Source organism: Patiria miniata, unplaced genomic scaffold (genome assembly GCF_015706575.1).
Source record: "Patiria miniata isolate m_02_andy unplaced genomic scaffold, ASM1570657v1 HiC_scaffold_7, whole genome shotgun sequence".
Classification (NCBI taxonomy): domain Eukaryota; kingdom Metazoa; phylum Echinodermata; class Asteroidea; order Valvatida; family Asterinidae; genus Patiria; species Patiria miniata.
Window position 1 is genome coordinate 12,854,096 of NW_024037074.1, and position 16,246 is coordinate 12,870,341.

Sequence of the window (16,246 nt, forward strand, 5' to 3'; positions counted from 1 at the left end):
ACCAAAGTGGCAAAAGTCATCGGTTAAGACATTTGAACCATCTCTTTTGTAAAGATGAACGGATATTATTTGAATCTGACGGAAACCCCGCCTAAACTGAGGAAACGGGAGCGCAGTGATCCGCCTTGCAAACAGCGTATGTTAACACAGGTGGATAAGATCAAACTTTCACTGCGCATTTCCCCCGTGGAGAACGCAGGTCCAAACCATAAGTCATTGCGTGGGCTATGTGTATTGAAAATGTATTGACGTCAAATGATGATGTAGGCCCTATAGTTAGGAATCTTGGGCATTATGGGTCTAAATTTCAAAATTTAAAGGGCACATGCAACATAATTTTTAAAAATGCAATCCTTGAAAATGCACCTTTGTGTGATTTAATCTCATTTCCAATTTTCGTTTTGCCCTTGTCAAGGTTTTTTTGTCTTTTTGGTTTTCATGCTAATGCAAATTTCCATATTCGTGAGCAAAAGTGTGATGTCATTTCAGGCAGAAACCTCAATGTTACAGCTATTTCAGCACAAAAGGTTGCCAAAATTTTGGATGTTTTTGCTGAAGTTGTACGTTTTCTTTTTTTCTGGAGATTCGTTGTTGTTTCAGTACATGGCAGTAAGCCAATGAGCAAACTTTTATCATAAATGTTTTCAATGAACAATTTTTTGGGTTCACAATTTAAACAGAAAACCCCTGAACTGAACAGTGTCTTCCTGAAATGAAATCGCAGCAACAGCGCCCTCAGCATGGATTTTTAATAAATGTTTAAAGAAGTGCACTTTTCAATAAAAATCAATCTAAAAGGGATGTCAAATAGTTTCCGTAGTACATTTCAGAGGAGTATAAAGTTGCACACAAAAAATCTTCTCATGGACCCTTAAAGTCAGCGCTTTACTGGAGGAGTTTGTTTGCCTAAATCGAAAGCTGCCAGCTAATCTCCTAAAGGTGTTAGCAGATTTTTTTTTTTAAATTGAATTAGTATAATTAACAGTTTTAGTCTGATATCAGGTCCACCGTAAAACAAAAACTCTCAGACAAAATTAATCTTGAAGCCTTTGCGTCCTGTATCTGAGGCCCGTTTCTGTTCTTACATTTGGTTCCATTTCCCTCCGTTTTTCTATTTGAAATGCCTTAAAATTTCATGGATGTAAAGTCAGTTACAAAACCTGGGTTCCAGAATTTGTTGACTTTTCGACCATTTTATCTGATTTCCAACATTTGTTTGATTGGACCACCATGACATCATCATTTGTATGCACGTTTGTTTGAAAACAGAATCCTGTGAATCGTCAGTCCAACCAACAGCACTCGACTATCGAAAACAGTCCACTCGTCCCTGTTTGATTAATTGAATAAGTTTTGGACCATGTCAAGAGGCACATTGTCTAACCGAAAAGAGAAATGTACGTGTTCTATTCTGAACCTCACGTATGCTTTCTGACCGGCCCAACGCCAGAAGACCGCCCGGTCGGCAGAGCCAATTCGACGGGTAGGTGCGAACAAACACTCCGGTCAAAAGAAGACCATCGGAGAAACATTTAATTGACACCTGCGAGTCTTTAGACTGTTTCTCGAATCTCTGCCCAAAGTTTGTAGACAGGCCTTTCTAAACATGACTATTATGACTGCACTCTGGTATTTCAGCGAGATTAATATGACGAGCGCGAGCCGTAAAACGTGTGACGCGATTGTCAAGTTATATTATATTATGACAACGTTAGAAGCATATGCTTTTAAGTTTGTTCAATGTTTGCTTAAAACTCTAAAACTCTAAAATATTACAAGTTTCTCAAATTGAGGAGAAATTACTAATCCCCAAACGTTATAAACTCCATCAATTTGCTGTCTTTTCTCATGCAAGTAGATTATTTTTTGTTGTTGAACGAATTGGAAATGAATGTGATGACTAGTGCGTCACGTGACGAGCTCTGGAACCTCTTCGTAAAAAAAACCACTTCTGGCTCTCCAGCATGTATACTTTTAAGGTATAAAGTTCTTCTGCTGAAGACGTTATTAGTGCCCATAGCGCCCGGATTTCCAAGTACATGTATGTAGACTTTTCCCACGTCATGCAAAGCAAAACCAGAAGCACATCTATATTATGGTTCTGGGCAAACATCGAGGCGTTATTTTCACACCTTCGCGAGTACCGATAATTCAACTCCGAAGCTACCGGGCTACGGCGAGAGGCCCCGGCCCGTCCATGAGTAACCAAGCCCGGTGGAACATGGCGAAAGTGACGGCTGCCGTATGGCCGGTGGAAAGTCTTCCAAACAAATATATTTACCTTTCTTTTTTTGTATCGACTTCCGTTAATATTTACATCGGATGACAGATCAGAATCACTGTCATAAATTTAAAACCCTAGTTGGCGGCACGCTACAAAGTTCCGAGCGGTTTAAGTGAGAATTTATGAGTTTGCTCTCTGTGAAAATTCGATTTTTCGAGCAAAGAATTTATAAGCATATGGAGAATATCCTGCATATTGAATTAGGTCCTTCTCCTCGTAAAATGCAACGAACCGAAAATCCGAAAACTTGAATCAAAATTGAAGAGACCTTTGCTACATAAAAAGCCACTCGGCGTAAATATTGTGGTGGTCGTGAGGTTTATTAAAGCAAATACTATTGTAAGATTTTGTATCATATTTTATGCACTCTTTAGAAACTTAAATTTGTGAGTGGTCGGGGTGTTATAAACACAATGAATCCTTTGGGGGTAGGTTGCTGCCCGTCTGGCCGTAACGAACGAGAGGTCAGTCGGTCATTCCTCATCGGTCACCCCGCGGTCATTTCAAGGCATCAATGAGAGTCTCTAACCAACGATCTATGACAGGATTCCAGGAATCGTGTTGGACATCCTTTCTTGAGAACACCAGCCACCAATGTCTTGGAGAAAAGAAAGAAGGCAATAAGACCGCCTTACGCGGTCATCCTTAAAAGAGAAACCACAATTTGCCCTGACCGGCTGGCTTTCCCCAGAGCTGCTAGACAAAAAATCTGCCCGAGTGACTGACCACTGTTGTCACAAAACAACCTCAAACAAAAAGGCAACTCTCCTCTCTTCCTCCAAAGCCGAGAAGCACCTCTTGAAAACTAATTAATCCCGGGACGTAAGAGGTTCAGAGTGGGGTGGCTACACCTCGCGAAGGACCCTCTACCGTGGGCCTAAAACTAAAAGGCACCGCCGAGTGCCATAAAACCATCCCGGGCTGGTGCGGCATTGTCCCCGCTGAAAACGGCCCACTCTGCTCAAGTGTTTATGCCTTTTGGACCGTGCTTTTTTGGGTAGACGGTCGGACAGTACTTCACCCCAAGATTTAGCCCCAAGTACGCGACTTTAGTCGGTCAAGAAGGACCTCTTTTCTACTGCCGGGCAAAGCGAAGCAAAAGGTTCTATGAACTCAAAGGTTCACCGACCATTCAACTCGTTCCCCTTCAATTCCCTGGGTAGATTTGAGATGCAGTTGGTCCTCCCGTTTTTGTCTTCTCGTCTCACGGACTCTGGTCTTGTTGCTGCTTGACACCCCCCTCCCACACACACCCCAATCATGCCTTAACTAAAAAGTTGCGTTTGGTTATTGTAAAACTCAGTGGGGGTTGTGGCCTAGTGGTTTGGGTTTGTGACTCATGATCAGATGGTCAGGGGTTCAAATCCAGCTGCTGATCATGTTGTGTCCTTGGGCAAGCCACTTCATCCCCACTTGCCTCTCTCCACCCAGGAGTATAAATGGGTACCGGCATTAGCTGGGGGGTAACCTGCGATGGACTAGCATCCCATCCAGGGCCGGGAATAGAAATATTCTCAGTCGTTTCATGCTACTGAAACCGGAGATTAACGCCGGCCTGATGGGTAACATTGGCTCGTGACAGACTCTCCTTTTTTCTGTTTTACTACGTTTACTATTGAAAAACTACGTTAGAATTCTGTATGCTTTGCCCTATGAAAAATGAGAAAGATTATGCTTGGATCGAAATAAAGTTTGACTCCTTTTTTACTTTTACGATCCCTAAAAGGCTGCGATTATTTATAGGCCTTTATTGTGAAGCATCACAAATATTTCATCAAACTGTATTCGTTTACAGTAGGCCCTAAGGCAGTAATATTTTTCCCTTAAACTTAAAAATTTGAAGAAATTTCCAATCAAAACGAGAGTTTGGTTTAACCTAATTCCACCTTAGGAAAAGCTGTAGCTGTCTGCGTGGAGGAAGAAACACAGCAAACAGAGACCGTCAGGGTGTTTACGTCGTTACTTGAAGTCGTTCGTCGTGGCACGAACGAATGACTCAGTTTTTGATAAGTATTTAGTTGGTTAGAGCATTGAGGTAGGAAAAGAGTGTCTCCTTCTACATGTGCTGTACGATTTCTCTAATGTTCCATTTCTAATACATGTATATAGCAGAGAATGTGCACAGTCGTTTCTCTAGACGGCCTTGCACCTCCCCGTTATTAAAGACTACAGCTCTCCCAATTTCCAGTATACAAACAGCAACTTTATATCCCATTAAAGGAGATAACAAACCCGCAAAAGCCCTGTGTATGGAGTGTGAAGGAGGCTTACGATGGGCCACAATCCCCCCGTCAGGCCGGTAATTAAGATCGCAACGCTGACAGCTCATTGTAACTGACACCAGTAATCAACCTGTTAGACGGCCTAATTGCATTCCAACCAATCAGATGCCGCGGTGACTCCTCAACTCATGCATATACATGTCTTTACAGCCCAATAAAGATACCACACGCTTATGAATATTCATTTAGTAGTTGGTCGGCTTGAATATTCATTACGGAGCATAGCCAACCAGAAAAGCCATTCTATAGGTCACCTTTGTTTGCCAGCTTTTCAAAGCAGTTCCGCCAGCACTCACCGCCACCGCATTTGTTTGAACACGGAGGGTTACGATGTTGGCAGACTTTTTAACTTCAAATGGTTCCCATCCTTTGATGCGCCGTCGCTTCCACAATGCCATCCTCAGTGCGGTGACAGAATTATACAATCAAGTTCAGCCAAAGCGATTTGCGGGGCGAGCGTTGCAAGCAGAAACTCGACAGTCAGCTCTCGACTAGTGCACGTGCATGACACCTCTTGGACATAAGTTAGACACTTGACTCCCAAAGTTTCATGAGATGAGTTCAGAACTTCGTCACTCTGTCGTGCTGGTTTAGCTTTCTGACAAGTCTAACTTAAGAGCAACATTTTTAGTTCCGGACTCACGGCTCGCAGAGCAAAGAAGCAAACGTAATCCAAGTTGTTATAGCGCCTACAATTCATAGTTGGTGTATCGCCTACAAATTCAAAAGTTCTGAGAGAAATTCGCGTATTTTTGAGACACCATGAGTGCCGACACGATGCGAGCTCCCACCTACAACGTGGCGCACCTGTTAAGCGCGGTCCAGACCGAGATGACGCGGGGCAGCGAGAAGGGAGACCCGAGCGAGAAGGGACTGAAAGTCACGCTGGAGGACCGGGACCTGTGGCGGCGGTTCAGCAAGCTGACCAACGAGATGATCGTCACCAAGACCGGCAGGTGAGCAGTTTGTCGACACCTGCTAATATTACTACAGTTTAGAATTAATGTTGTTGAGAATATACTTATCAGTTACTTTTAAGAAAAGGTATCTCTGATTGCTGCGGGAGGGTCGATAGAAACTGTGGGAATGGAGTGTTTTTGGCAACCAAGTCTTTAAGAAATCTTCACATTTTTGATTCTCGGAGATGAGTAAAAGATAATTAGTTGTGTTGATATCAATTTGTTAAAATATTTATTTGATTAATCAATCTTCTTTTATATTGTTTTAGTTTAACCAAATATGTTCATGACATACCCTTTTACTGTTTTTGTTAACATTTTTGTTTGATGTTTTGTAGGCTTTCGAGTCAACTCGTACCTTGGGCGACTCGTACCTTGGACAACTCGTACCTTGGACAACTCGTACCTTGGGCATCTCGTACCTTGGATAACTCGTACCTTGGACAACTCGTACCTTCAATTAAGACGACTCGTACCATCAGAATAAAAAGTAGAGTACATGTACACTGTACGTGCGCGACTTAGTGTGTGGTTCCTTGACTCCCAAACGATACGATTCTTTTCAAGTCAAAGTTAATTTCCTTCTCACAGAACCACATTCAAGATCTAATGGCTTTGCCAGGCAGCATTAGTTTACGCATTGGGCCTGGCGGGCCGGCCTCCGAGGGCGCGAGCAGCGGTCGGTCGTGCGCGGTACCGATGCCGGTGACTCGGAAGCGGCCGGCGGTTTAACAAGTACACCCAAAGTGTCGCTCATCTATTGAAGCGTCGCTCATCTATAGAAGTGTCACTCATCTATAGAAGTGTCACTCATCTATTGAATTTTATAGTGGAGAAACTTCAGATGCAGATTTGGTGTGGTTTAATTATGCAATACAGCCTAACCACCGTAACATCCTGTTTCCAGAGCGAGCTTTATTAAACTCTATTAAAACCAACCGACAAAATTTATAAAAATCAAATTTAAACATTTAATGTGTCTAAATAAAGTAATTTCTGCGTTTTCTTGTGAAGTCTAATAACCAAAGTATACAAGAGCAGTCAGTACTTTTAAATGATTCAGTCCTTTCCTAGCTATAAGTCTGAAAGTCTAAAATGTAAAAAAAAAAAATCACAGTTGGTTTTTTCATCAACTGGTTTATTCGAAACATTTACAAATTGGGGGCGGGGGTTTGGCCACTTTTTTCTTCATATATATATCATCTCAATGATGGTCATTCATTGTAGAAATGATGGTAAGACGTGAATCTTGGATAAAAACATCAGTTCCATAATATTTTCACGTAGCCTAAGTCTCTAAACGTAACGGCAGACTGCATCAATGTCACCGTGCACAGACGTCCATATTGACCGGTCAGCGCGGCGCAAGAACCGTGTCACTTTGCACGGATGCCGCGTGGGCCTGTGCATGCCGCGCACACAGTGCGTGTAAGCTGCCGCGGCCGGCTTCGCGCTAAATAAATTCCTCTTTTTGGGGGCCCGGGGAAAGAGACCCCATACCAAAAAGAGATTCACCTTTATTTTAATAAGCAGTCCACTTCCAATGAGTTACGGTCCACTTATTTCAGCCTCGGATCATTATCCTGATTGACGGTACGACTTGTCTTACGCGTGATGGTACGAGTCGTCTTAACTGAAGGTACGACTTGCCGAAGGTACGAGTTGTCCAAGGTACGACTCGGTATAATGACGTCGAGTTGAAGGTACGAGTTGTCCAAGGTACGAGTTGCCCAAGGTACGAGATGACCTGTTACCTTTTGTAGAATATCATTTACACAGCCAGTTGCTAAAATCTCTTTCCCCCCTTTTTGCCCACTGCTTGTACTCATGTGTGGATAAATATTTTGGTGTATATGCATGGAGGATAAGCTGTGTTGATATCCCACCTTTTCCATGCTATTCCTACCTTCATGGTTTATGTTAAATTCATGTACTTGTTAAATTATTAATAACCCTCTAACTCTATCTTGAAATTTTGGTTTCCCGTGCAATCGTTTCTTTTTTTCATATGCGTGTATTTTCATTAATATAGTGTAAATAGGTTTGGATTTGGATGTGTGTTTTTCTAAAACCTTAAAGAGCAATACTTTGAGAAAGTATTGGCCACTTGTGACCCGAAACGTTTCGATATAACACCGACTTGACCTAACCCCCAACCCTCTCATCTCCCAGGCGGATGTTCCCCGTGCTCTCCTCCTCAGTCACCGGCCTGAACCCCAACGCCATGTACTCCATTCTGTTGGACTTCACCCCAGCCGACGAGCACCGGTGGAAGTACGTGAACGGGGAGTGGGTACCGGGCGGTAAGCCCGACTCCCCGCCGCCCAGCACGGCCTACATCCACCCCGACTCGCCCAACTTCGGTGCGCACTGGATGAAGCAAAGCGTCTCCTTCAGTAAAGTCAAGCTGTCTAACAAACTCAACGGCACTGGACAGGTAAACGCACTTCTTCCAATATTACTCCCAGAATATTAGAAACAGTTGAAATAATATTAATCATGAAACATGAACAAACAATTACAGAGTGGTATAAAACAACCCATGCATCAGAAAAGTAATACACCAAAATATTCTTCTTTAATAAAAAAAATCTTAAGTGGACTGTACTATCCACATTCTAAAACTTTATTCCCTGCTGCAGAACAGATATGAAGAACGCAAAAAGTTTGCTCCCACGCTTCTAATATTCTAAATGCAGTCACTAGATTCTAAGACATTGAGTTCAGTTCGATTCTCAGAAGAAAGATGTAACATTTCTTTTCTTCCTGTTTGATCAGCTCTGATTCCTATTTCGCACCCCTTCCAAACCCTGAAACCAACCCATGTTTCTTAAATTAATTTCCTCGAGAGTTTTAGAAGTCCATTCCTCTGTACAGCACTTCGTATTTTCGGTGCCTTCGGAGTGGGCACAGAACACAAACCACTGCAAGAAATCGAGCTAAGACCTGAATCATTTTAACAGAAAAAGATAAAACAATATTGATCCAGTTTCTCTTTTGGAAATGTTCCTTTCCCCTCACAGATCATGTTGAACTCTCTTCACAAGTACGAGCCGCGCATCCACGTCATACGGGTCGGTGGGCCGGAGAAGCAACGCCTCATACGTAGCTTCAGCTTCCCTGAGACGCAGTTCATTGCCGTCACCGCCTACCAGAACGAAGATGTGAGTCTCCGAACCCTTAAGACGATCCAACAATGATAGCTTTGTAGAAATCCGCAGATCCCCTGCACTCTTAAAAAAAAAAACTTTTTAATATTTACTTTTAATCTCAGTCGACAGTGTTTATATGCTTTTATTTGTACCATCATATTACAGTCGAGTCCCGTTATAACAAACTCGTTCGGACCTAGCCGAATTGTTTGTTATATCAGAATTTTGTATTAAGAGGAACATCAGTCCCATTCATTGTGCACATAAATGCACAGTCGGGACCAAGGCTTTACGTTTGTTAAAATCAGAATTTTCTATTAACAGAGTTTGTACTAACGAGAGTCGACTGTATAAGCTTTTCCAAAAAGGTATCGACAACATATCTTGTTTTTATTAAAGAAATGATCTCATTTTCGTTCTTAATGATCTCATTAAGCTTTTCCAAAAAGGTATCGACAACATATCTTGTTTTTATTTTAAGAAATTATCTCAATTTATGTTTGATATTTCATGTACAGATCACACAGCTCAAAATAAAGTACAACCCGTTTGCGAAAGCCTTTCTGGACATCAAAGAAAAGTGAGTACAGCATTTACATTTTCGAATAACTCGCCTTTCGTTGAGAATAAGGTGTGTGTTCTCCGTAATCTGAGTGCACACTGGTGCATTTTGATCCCTGTAGCAAATATCGGAACTGCCTTTATATCCAGCTCACCCTGTTAACATCTACTTTAATTTGTAGGGTTTTTTTTCTTCCATGTTCAGGGGCGAGCATGAATTTGAAGACTGTCATGATCACCAACAGCCAAGATACCCACAACGTAAGCAAGTTTTGAAATCATTTTTGCATATTCAGTTCCATTTTGGTTCCGTCAATCAATGACTCCCAAAATCATACACAGAAAACAAGAGAGCATGTTCTTGCCAGACCACGAACTACATGTTGCCTATAGTCATTTTAAACATCGTGTAATTTCAAGTTTGAAGTATAAAGACGTAAAAGGATCTTATGTTTCTAATAAGAATAACCGAAAATTCCAATTTCTAATCAGTGTCTTTAACCTTTTTTTCCCCAATAGTCGGCAGTTGGTTTTTACCGAGCGCAGGGACCCTATGTCCGCCGAGCCCTCATCACCAATTCCCTCCGTCACTCGGCATGCCTTCCCCGGTCTCCCACAGCTGTGCCGTAGAGAGGTACGGCAGCCTCCGGAGTCATCGCTCGACACCTTACCCTCCACCGCCTTACGAACAGAAGTACTCCCCTACAAGTAAGTCCCGACTTTTTATAACCCTTTAATTTCATCTTTTATGACAGTATTCCTTTCTAATAATGAAACTGAAGTTTTCCTAAAGTGAGAGGCACTGTATAACTTGGACTGAACTGGACGCATGATAGTTTTCATATTTTAACATTTCCAGCATTTTGTAGTTGAGACATTATACACTTTCCTGTTGGTCAAATATCATGACTGAAACCTGACGATATCTAAAGAGTGAACGTGACGAAGAATTATTTAGTTTAGGGTTTAGAGACATCAACTAACGATGTTCCTGTGAAAACCTCATGAATTGGGCAGGATGTGGGATTCGAACCCGGGCCACTGAGCTGAGAGACGGTATAAGTTACCACTACGCCAACCTGATTCCCTTTTTTTGTCAAGAATCATATCTATTAAGAAAGGTGTAAATGCTTTGATTTTTTATCAGTGTTTTTTTTTTGGGGGGGGGGTCTTCAATTATGGCTTCAGGTTTCTGCTAGACATCTTATCTTGATAACTTCCTATGTTTATAATTATTGTATATAGTTTTAAAATTATATCTTACTTTTCATTCATACTCCAGCAACCTCTTCTTTTGGTGTTTATCGCATTGCTCAAATTGCGAGAGGAAACGTTGACTCTTTCAGTAAAAAAAAGCCTTTCGATTCTGCACGGTCGTAAATTCAAATTTAGATTGTGAAAAGATTCAAAAATTGCAGGAACGGACAGAAATTTCGAAAGCATTTCTTCTAAACAAACTTCTTCTAAAGAAATATAAATATTTCCGCCGTGACTTAACGCGAGTTTACCGCGAGGTCAGAGATGCAGATGTACTTTTTCCGCAATAAAACTTCAGGTTTTTATGTTTTCAAAAAGAGTCAACCCAAAAAGTGCATCGTTCCAACGCAACCGAACTCACAGTTCTTACAAAAGAAAAAAAATCATAAAAACTATTGACCAAATAACGTTGCTTAGATAAACGTCAATAACTGCCCAGAAAATGAACTGATTTTGCGTAGGCACTTTTTTTTAAGAACTACAATCATCAACTTTATTTGTTACCGAGGAAAAATCGGAAATGCAGCTGGGCCGTTAAACGGAGGAAAACGACGGCCTGTAAAAATGCCTTTGTTGCCCGGAACCCCGGATCGAACTCGGTTAGTCGGTGCCTTTTGATCCCACGTGCGGTTCCACCGAAAAGGTGTCCGCATTTCCAACGAGATATAATCCCCTTTTATATTTCAATCAAATTTGCCTTGTCACCAATCGTCATCGAAAACAAAAAAGCTGTTAAATCACAAAAACCCCTTCGACTTTATTCTGATTTGAGGCCGACAAAAGTTAGACCTCCAATGACGAAATCTAGTAAACACCTTTGTTGTGATTTGGTTTTTACGAGGGAATACGACTCTCACCGTGAATAGAGTGAGTCACCTGGGCCGTGATTTGGCTCAATGGGCCCCACACCTTCTTCCGTTTTATTCCCGTGCCTCGTTATCTTTATATCGCTGTTTGATTTATCGCCAATTTGTCTTGGTTGTTTTTAATGTCTTGAACTGCTCATCACATACCGATAGTATTCCGTCATCATGTGCAAAAGAATGATTGTGCATTGTGTAATAGTGAATGACTTCCCGATTGAATCAAAAGTAGTGTTTTCAAAAATTCATGACGATTGTATACATGATGTATCGCAGTGCGGTCAATTCTAGATAGTGATTGGCTGGTCGAGGGCGCTAAATATGTACATGTACATGTACTCAAATAAGAACAGTGCGGCGTTAATGTCGAGAATTCATTTCAGTTTAGCCTGATGTACTCTTATCTTCTTTGGTTTAACATCATTCTGTGTTCCCACAATGATTTTTGTCTTTCCTTGTGATGACAACTGTCCACCAAGACTGGTTGCCCGTAACCGGCATTTTGCCGGTTGGAACCGGCACAGTGCCGGCACGAATCATCATCATTGTTCTACTCTCAAAACCACAATATACTTTACGAAACAAAATCTATTTCAGTAAATTTCACCTTTAAAAATTATGATTGTCGTGTGCCGTAGTCCTCTCAACCGCATTTTTAAAAAGAAGTTGATGGAGTTTGAATAGACATGTAAAAGGAATACGCGCATCCCGTCAAAAGTTGAGTCTGTCGTGAACACGATATTTGTATAAAATTTAAGACAATTCCCTCTCTCTGAAAAAAAAAAATACATATCTGTAACAACCTCTGTCTCCTGTTTCGGAGACTTCTCCCTTATCAAAAGTTTCCATAATTAAATAAAAATCACCAATCTGGATTCAATTGTGTGGCATGTGATACTTTATTGATACCCTTCTCCAACCCACCCCCTTCTTTGACCATGACATACCGATGCCCACTTTCCCTCCCTCCCCCGCCAGCCTTCCCCTCCTTTTTTTCACGCCACCAGCAAAAAGCCACTGTTTAACTTCTTTACCCCTTTCTCCCGACTGTTTTGTCCCCCCGTATTTGACATCCTAATATCGGCTTCCGAACGGTAAACTCGAGAGTGCGAAATGGCATTTGTAGCATGGAGTAAATACCGTAGCCCACACAATGAGTTCTATAGGTGATCTCGGAGTCTGTGACTTTGTGAGTTTACACCCCTGGCCGATCCCGAGCGCACCTGTGTTAGTTTTACCCCGGTACGGACGGGCGGTGTTTTGTTGACGGTAGCGCGGTGTTTAAACACGGGGCTTCTATACACATTTCTACGACTTCTTTAGAGTCATCCCCAGTATGTGATTTTTTTTTCTTCAAATCTGTTTCTTCAAATAATTTTGATCACGCATGATCAAGCATGGGTTGCATTGGGTCTACCAATGACAAGTGACTTCTCAAATGCACAATTTTAAATTTTATCACTCATTACTCAGTTTTTAATAATGAAATGACTCACTACAGTTACTATACATTGAGTCAAACTGTAGATGAAACACAATCTTTACATCGTACCAAAAGGTCCGGTGTGCAAGACTTCTAACCGGATTAAAGGAGATTTCAGTGCCGACAAAAAATGACTTAACAATCGTCTTATGAAAGGGTTTAATTGCCCGGAAACTGCTAAACAGAAAACCCTGCTCAGAAATAAATACATACAAGTAGTTACGGGGCTTCTTTTACTAAATGACCAAAACTTTTGGTCACATTTGGAAAGATGGTTTTCCCTTGTCTTTCTTTAAAGGTCCGCCAGATGTTTCTCTGAACACATTCATCGATCACAAATAATAGACTTTGCGGATTCGAAGCGGTTCTAGATCTGGAAAAAAAATCATTTTGTTGGAACTTGGCTTACTGATGAAAAAAGCACGTCTTCAACTTCGGGTATGATCAATTTCGGAAGTTTATTGGAAGTAGTTGTGGTTATCAAGACCAGAAATAAGAAGGGTTTTGCGATTCCACTTTTGTTTTTGACCAAATTAAATGAGGGAGTCAACACCTTCGTTGCTTTTCCCCCTGGCTGCAACAACTCGTCGGAATTAATTAAAAACTACGCCAAATAATTAAAATTCACCCCACCATCTTCTCTGGTGCATGTTTTTCAAGAAATATAACCACCACCCAACTGCAAATAGTCCTGGCAAAAACAAGGACTGCCCACGCTGGGGTTTCACGCGAGTGCAAACAGCAGCGCGCGGCGCTGAATTGTCTCGGCCGTGACTCGAGCACGAAGCCCCCGCCAATCTAAGCCCTTGCTGACGGTTGCCAGTCACGTAGGCAATCCAACCTCGGAAACTAATCGGAAATTTGCAGTCTTCTGTTCTTATTTGCTACCGATAAACGAGTAAACACCACTTGTTAAGCGTGCCGACCTGCAAATATTGTAGGGAGGGCTTCTCATTATCTTACCGTCCGTGGGTGTTCCAAAATTCTTGTTTTGTTGGTCGGCCATGTTTTGACTTTTGCGGCGCGAGTTTTACGAGTACATGTATTTACCTTACAGCGTAATCGACGCATATCATTATATCGACTGTGCTAACATGCGAAAAGCACAGGGGAGTGGTTAGCTCATGGACAAGCATTGAATTCGAAGAAATAAAGAAAACAAATTAAATGGCTAAATTTCGTGTCAGAAAAAACTAACAACGTTTATTGTTTTCATATTTTGTTCAGGCGCATATGCTACAGATTCCACGGCATCTTCCTTGTCACTTCTCCCCGCCCACGAGGCATGGTCTCCCCTCGGTAGCTCCACCCACCACACCAGCAACATCACAACTTCCCCCTCCCACCAGTACGGCGGCGTCTGGGCTCCCGTTACCTCCTCCGCAGTCCAACCCGCCTCAAGCTGCGGCGTGGGTTCCCCTGTGCACACGTCACTCCTCCGCGCAGCTTACTCCAATTACAGCCAGCCTAGCACTTCGTCCATCACAGGGGTACCACGCCCGCCGGCTGGCTCCATGTCATCGTCCTGCGCCGGGTATCAAAACTACAACAGTCCATCCGAAATCCACGGAGGTTTAAACTCGACCGACGCGATTGGGAGCTACCCAACCGTTGGAAATCAGCTATACACCGGTAAGGTTGGCGCGTGGAGCCCGCTGACCCCACCCTCACCCGGAGTTTAGAAGTCGGTACTGGAGATTCATGAACTCTTCCATACGTTTCAATTAACAGTAAAAACAAGGCCGGCAGATTTTTAAAAAAAATACCTCAATTTTGCATGTCCCAAGCGAAATTCAAACGAAAGACAAGCTGCACTAAGGCATATGCTGAAAAATTTGCGGTGATCATGCATTTAATACAGTGTACTATATTATATATTTTCTGTCGACTGATGTTTTTTTGTTCTAATACACTGTACATGTAGCTCTTTTCATTCATTGTACTTTTGTCGATTCCCGAATGACAAAAACGATAGCAGGCTATCGTCTTCTAGGAACAGTTCCCCAAAATATTAACCAAAATTAGCATTACTTCATTTGTTATTGGAACTTATTTGTTAAGTTATTGTACAATTAACATAGATGGCCAATCATGGTACATGTATATGCAAGACAGGGTACATACACGAATGTATATATTTTTGTAAGTTAAGTTAGAAGGACAGTTTTAATACCCTTGGAATAATCAAAATCATTTGAATGTCAATTGAACTGTCAAAAACTAGAACCATCTTCAATAAATTCCATATCCAAATTAATAAGTATAATTTAGCACACAAAAATAGATAATGAAATCTCAGCTATAGGCATTATGTACAGTTGTCTTAAAGAGAAATTGTTGACATTCGTTTTTGAATATCCTTTTTAAACTCGAGAACAGTTTGTGTATATAATAGCTGTCGTTTTGTACAAAAAGTTCAAGGTAGGCATTATGTAAACTGCAGCTGGATTTCTGCGACTGTTACATGTGAAGATTTCTAGGTTTCGCAATATTTTAATGCAACGTTTTGAGTTATAGCATCGTAATGTTATTCTAGATGGAGGAAGAAATTGACACAATATTCATGTGCATTCAATGTGTTACATGTAGACGTAGTTTATAAACATATGATGAAATAAACATATGATTTACATTTTTTTTTTAACAAATGATGTAAACTTTCAAACGATTCTCTTCCAGCCCAGCTTCCCCCCCCCCCCCCGGTTTAAATGTGACCTCTCATTCCTTCTGTAAATATTGTTTGTAAATTTGAGATACAGAGTTAATAAAATGAATTTACCAACTTAAAGGAGATACATTTGTCATTAATTCATTGAGTTTACTCAATAGTAGCGACTTGCACATAATTTCTTTACAAATGGTGCATGAAAAAGTGCCCTTCGTTTTCTAAATTCATGACGTACATTATCATTTATTGCTTCCACGCACCTGCTCCAGATAAGAGCTTGCAGCAAATCCTTTTCCCCAAAACTTGATTTTAATTGATTAAATTTACTACGCTCAACCTGAAATTTATCATTCAAAACCAATTGATATTTTTTTCCAAAGCGCAGTCGTAACATTTGTCGTTTTCACAATGGCTGAAGTTCACACTTCGGTCACCTTTTCAAACTATTCAAAGTTGGCAGTATCACGACAAATAGAAAAGTGCAAAACTGGCTTCGTTTGGAAATTATCGGGGCTATATTTTCCGGTTCGTGTAATTATATGAGGCTGTTGTCCATTACTTCAATTCACCCTTTTGAAGATTTCCTAATAAAAATACCGCTGTCTAGTGTCATTACTCCCGAAATACAAATGTACATGTATACGAACTGTTTTGAACAAGGGCTTTGTACGAGCGCGCCCGCGTTGGTCTGCAACTGAAAGTCAAGCTCATTATGTGTTTTTTTTACTTCGTTTGCT

At 41.3% G+C, this 16,246-nt stretch overlaps 1 protein-coding gene across 1 annotated transcript; it reads left to right on the plus strand.

Annotated features, from left to right (window-relative positions):
- The first annotated feature begins 4,869 nt into the window (after window positions 1–4,869).
- On the plus strand, window positions 4,870–15,634 carry LOC119745670 (T-box transcription factor T homolog). The gene is made up of 7 exons (XM_038222197.1): window positions 4,870–5,522; window positions 7,698–7,962; window positions 8,549–8,689; window positions 9,196–9,257; window positions 9,444–9,499; window positions 9,758–9,946; window positions 14,069–15,634. The coding sequence occupies exons 1-7, from the start codon at window positions 5,329–5,331 to the stop codon at window positions 14,521–14,523; spliced, it is 1,362 nt and encodes a 453-aa protein (XP_038078125.1). The 5' UTR covers window positions 4,870–5,328; the 3' UTR covers window positions 14,524–15,634.
- The last annotated feature ends 612 nt before the right edge of the window (window positions 15,635–16,246 follow it).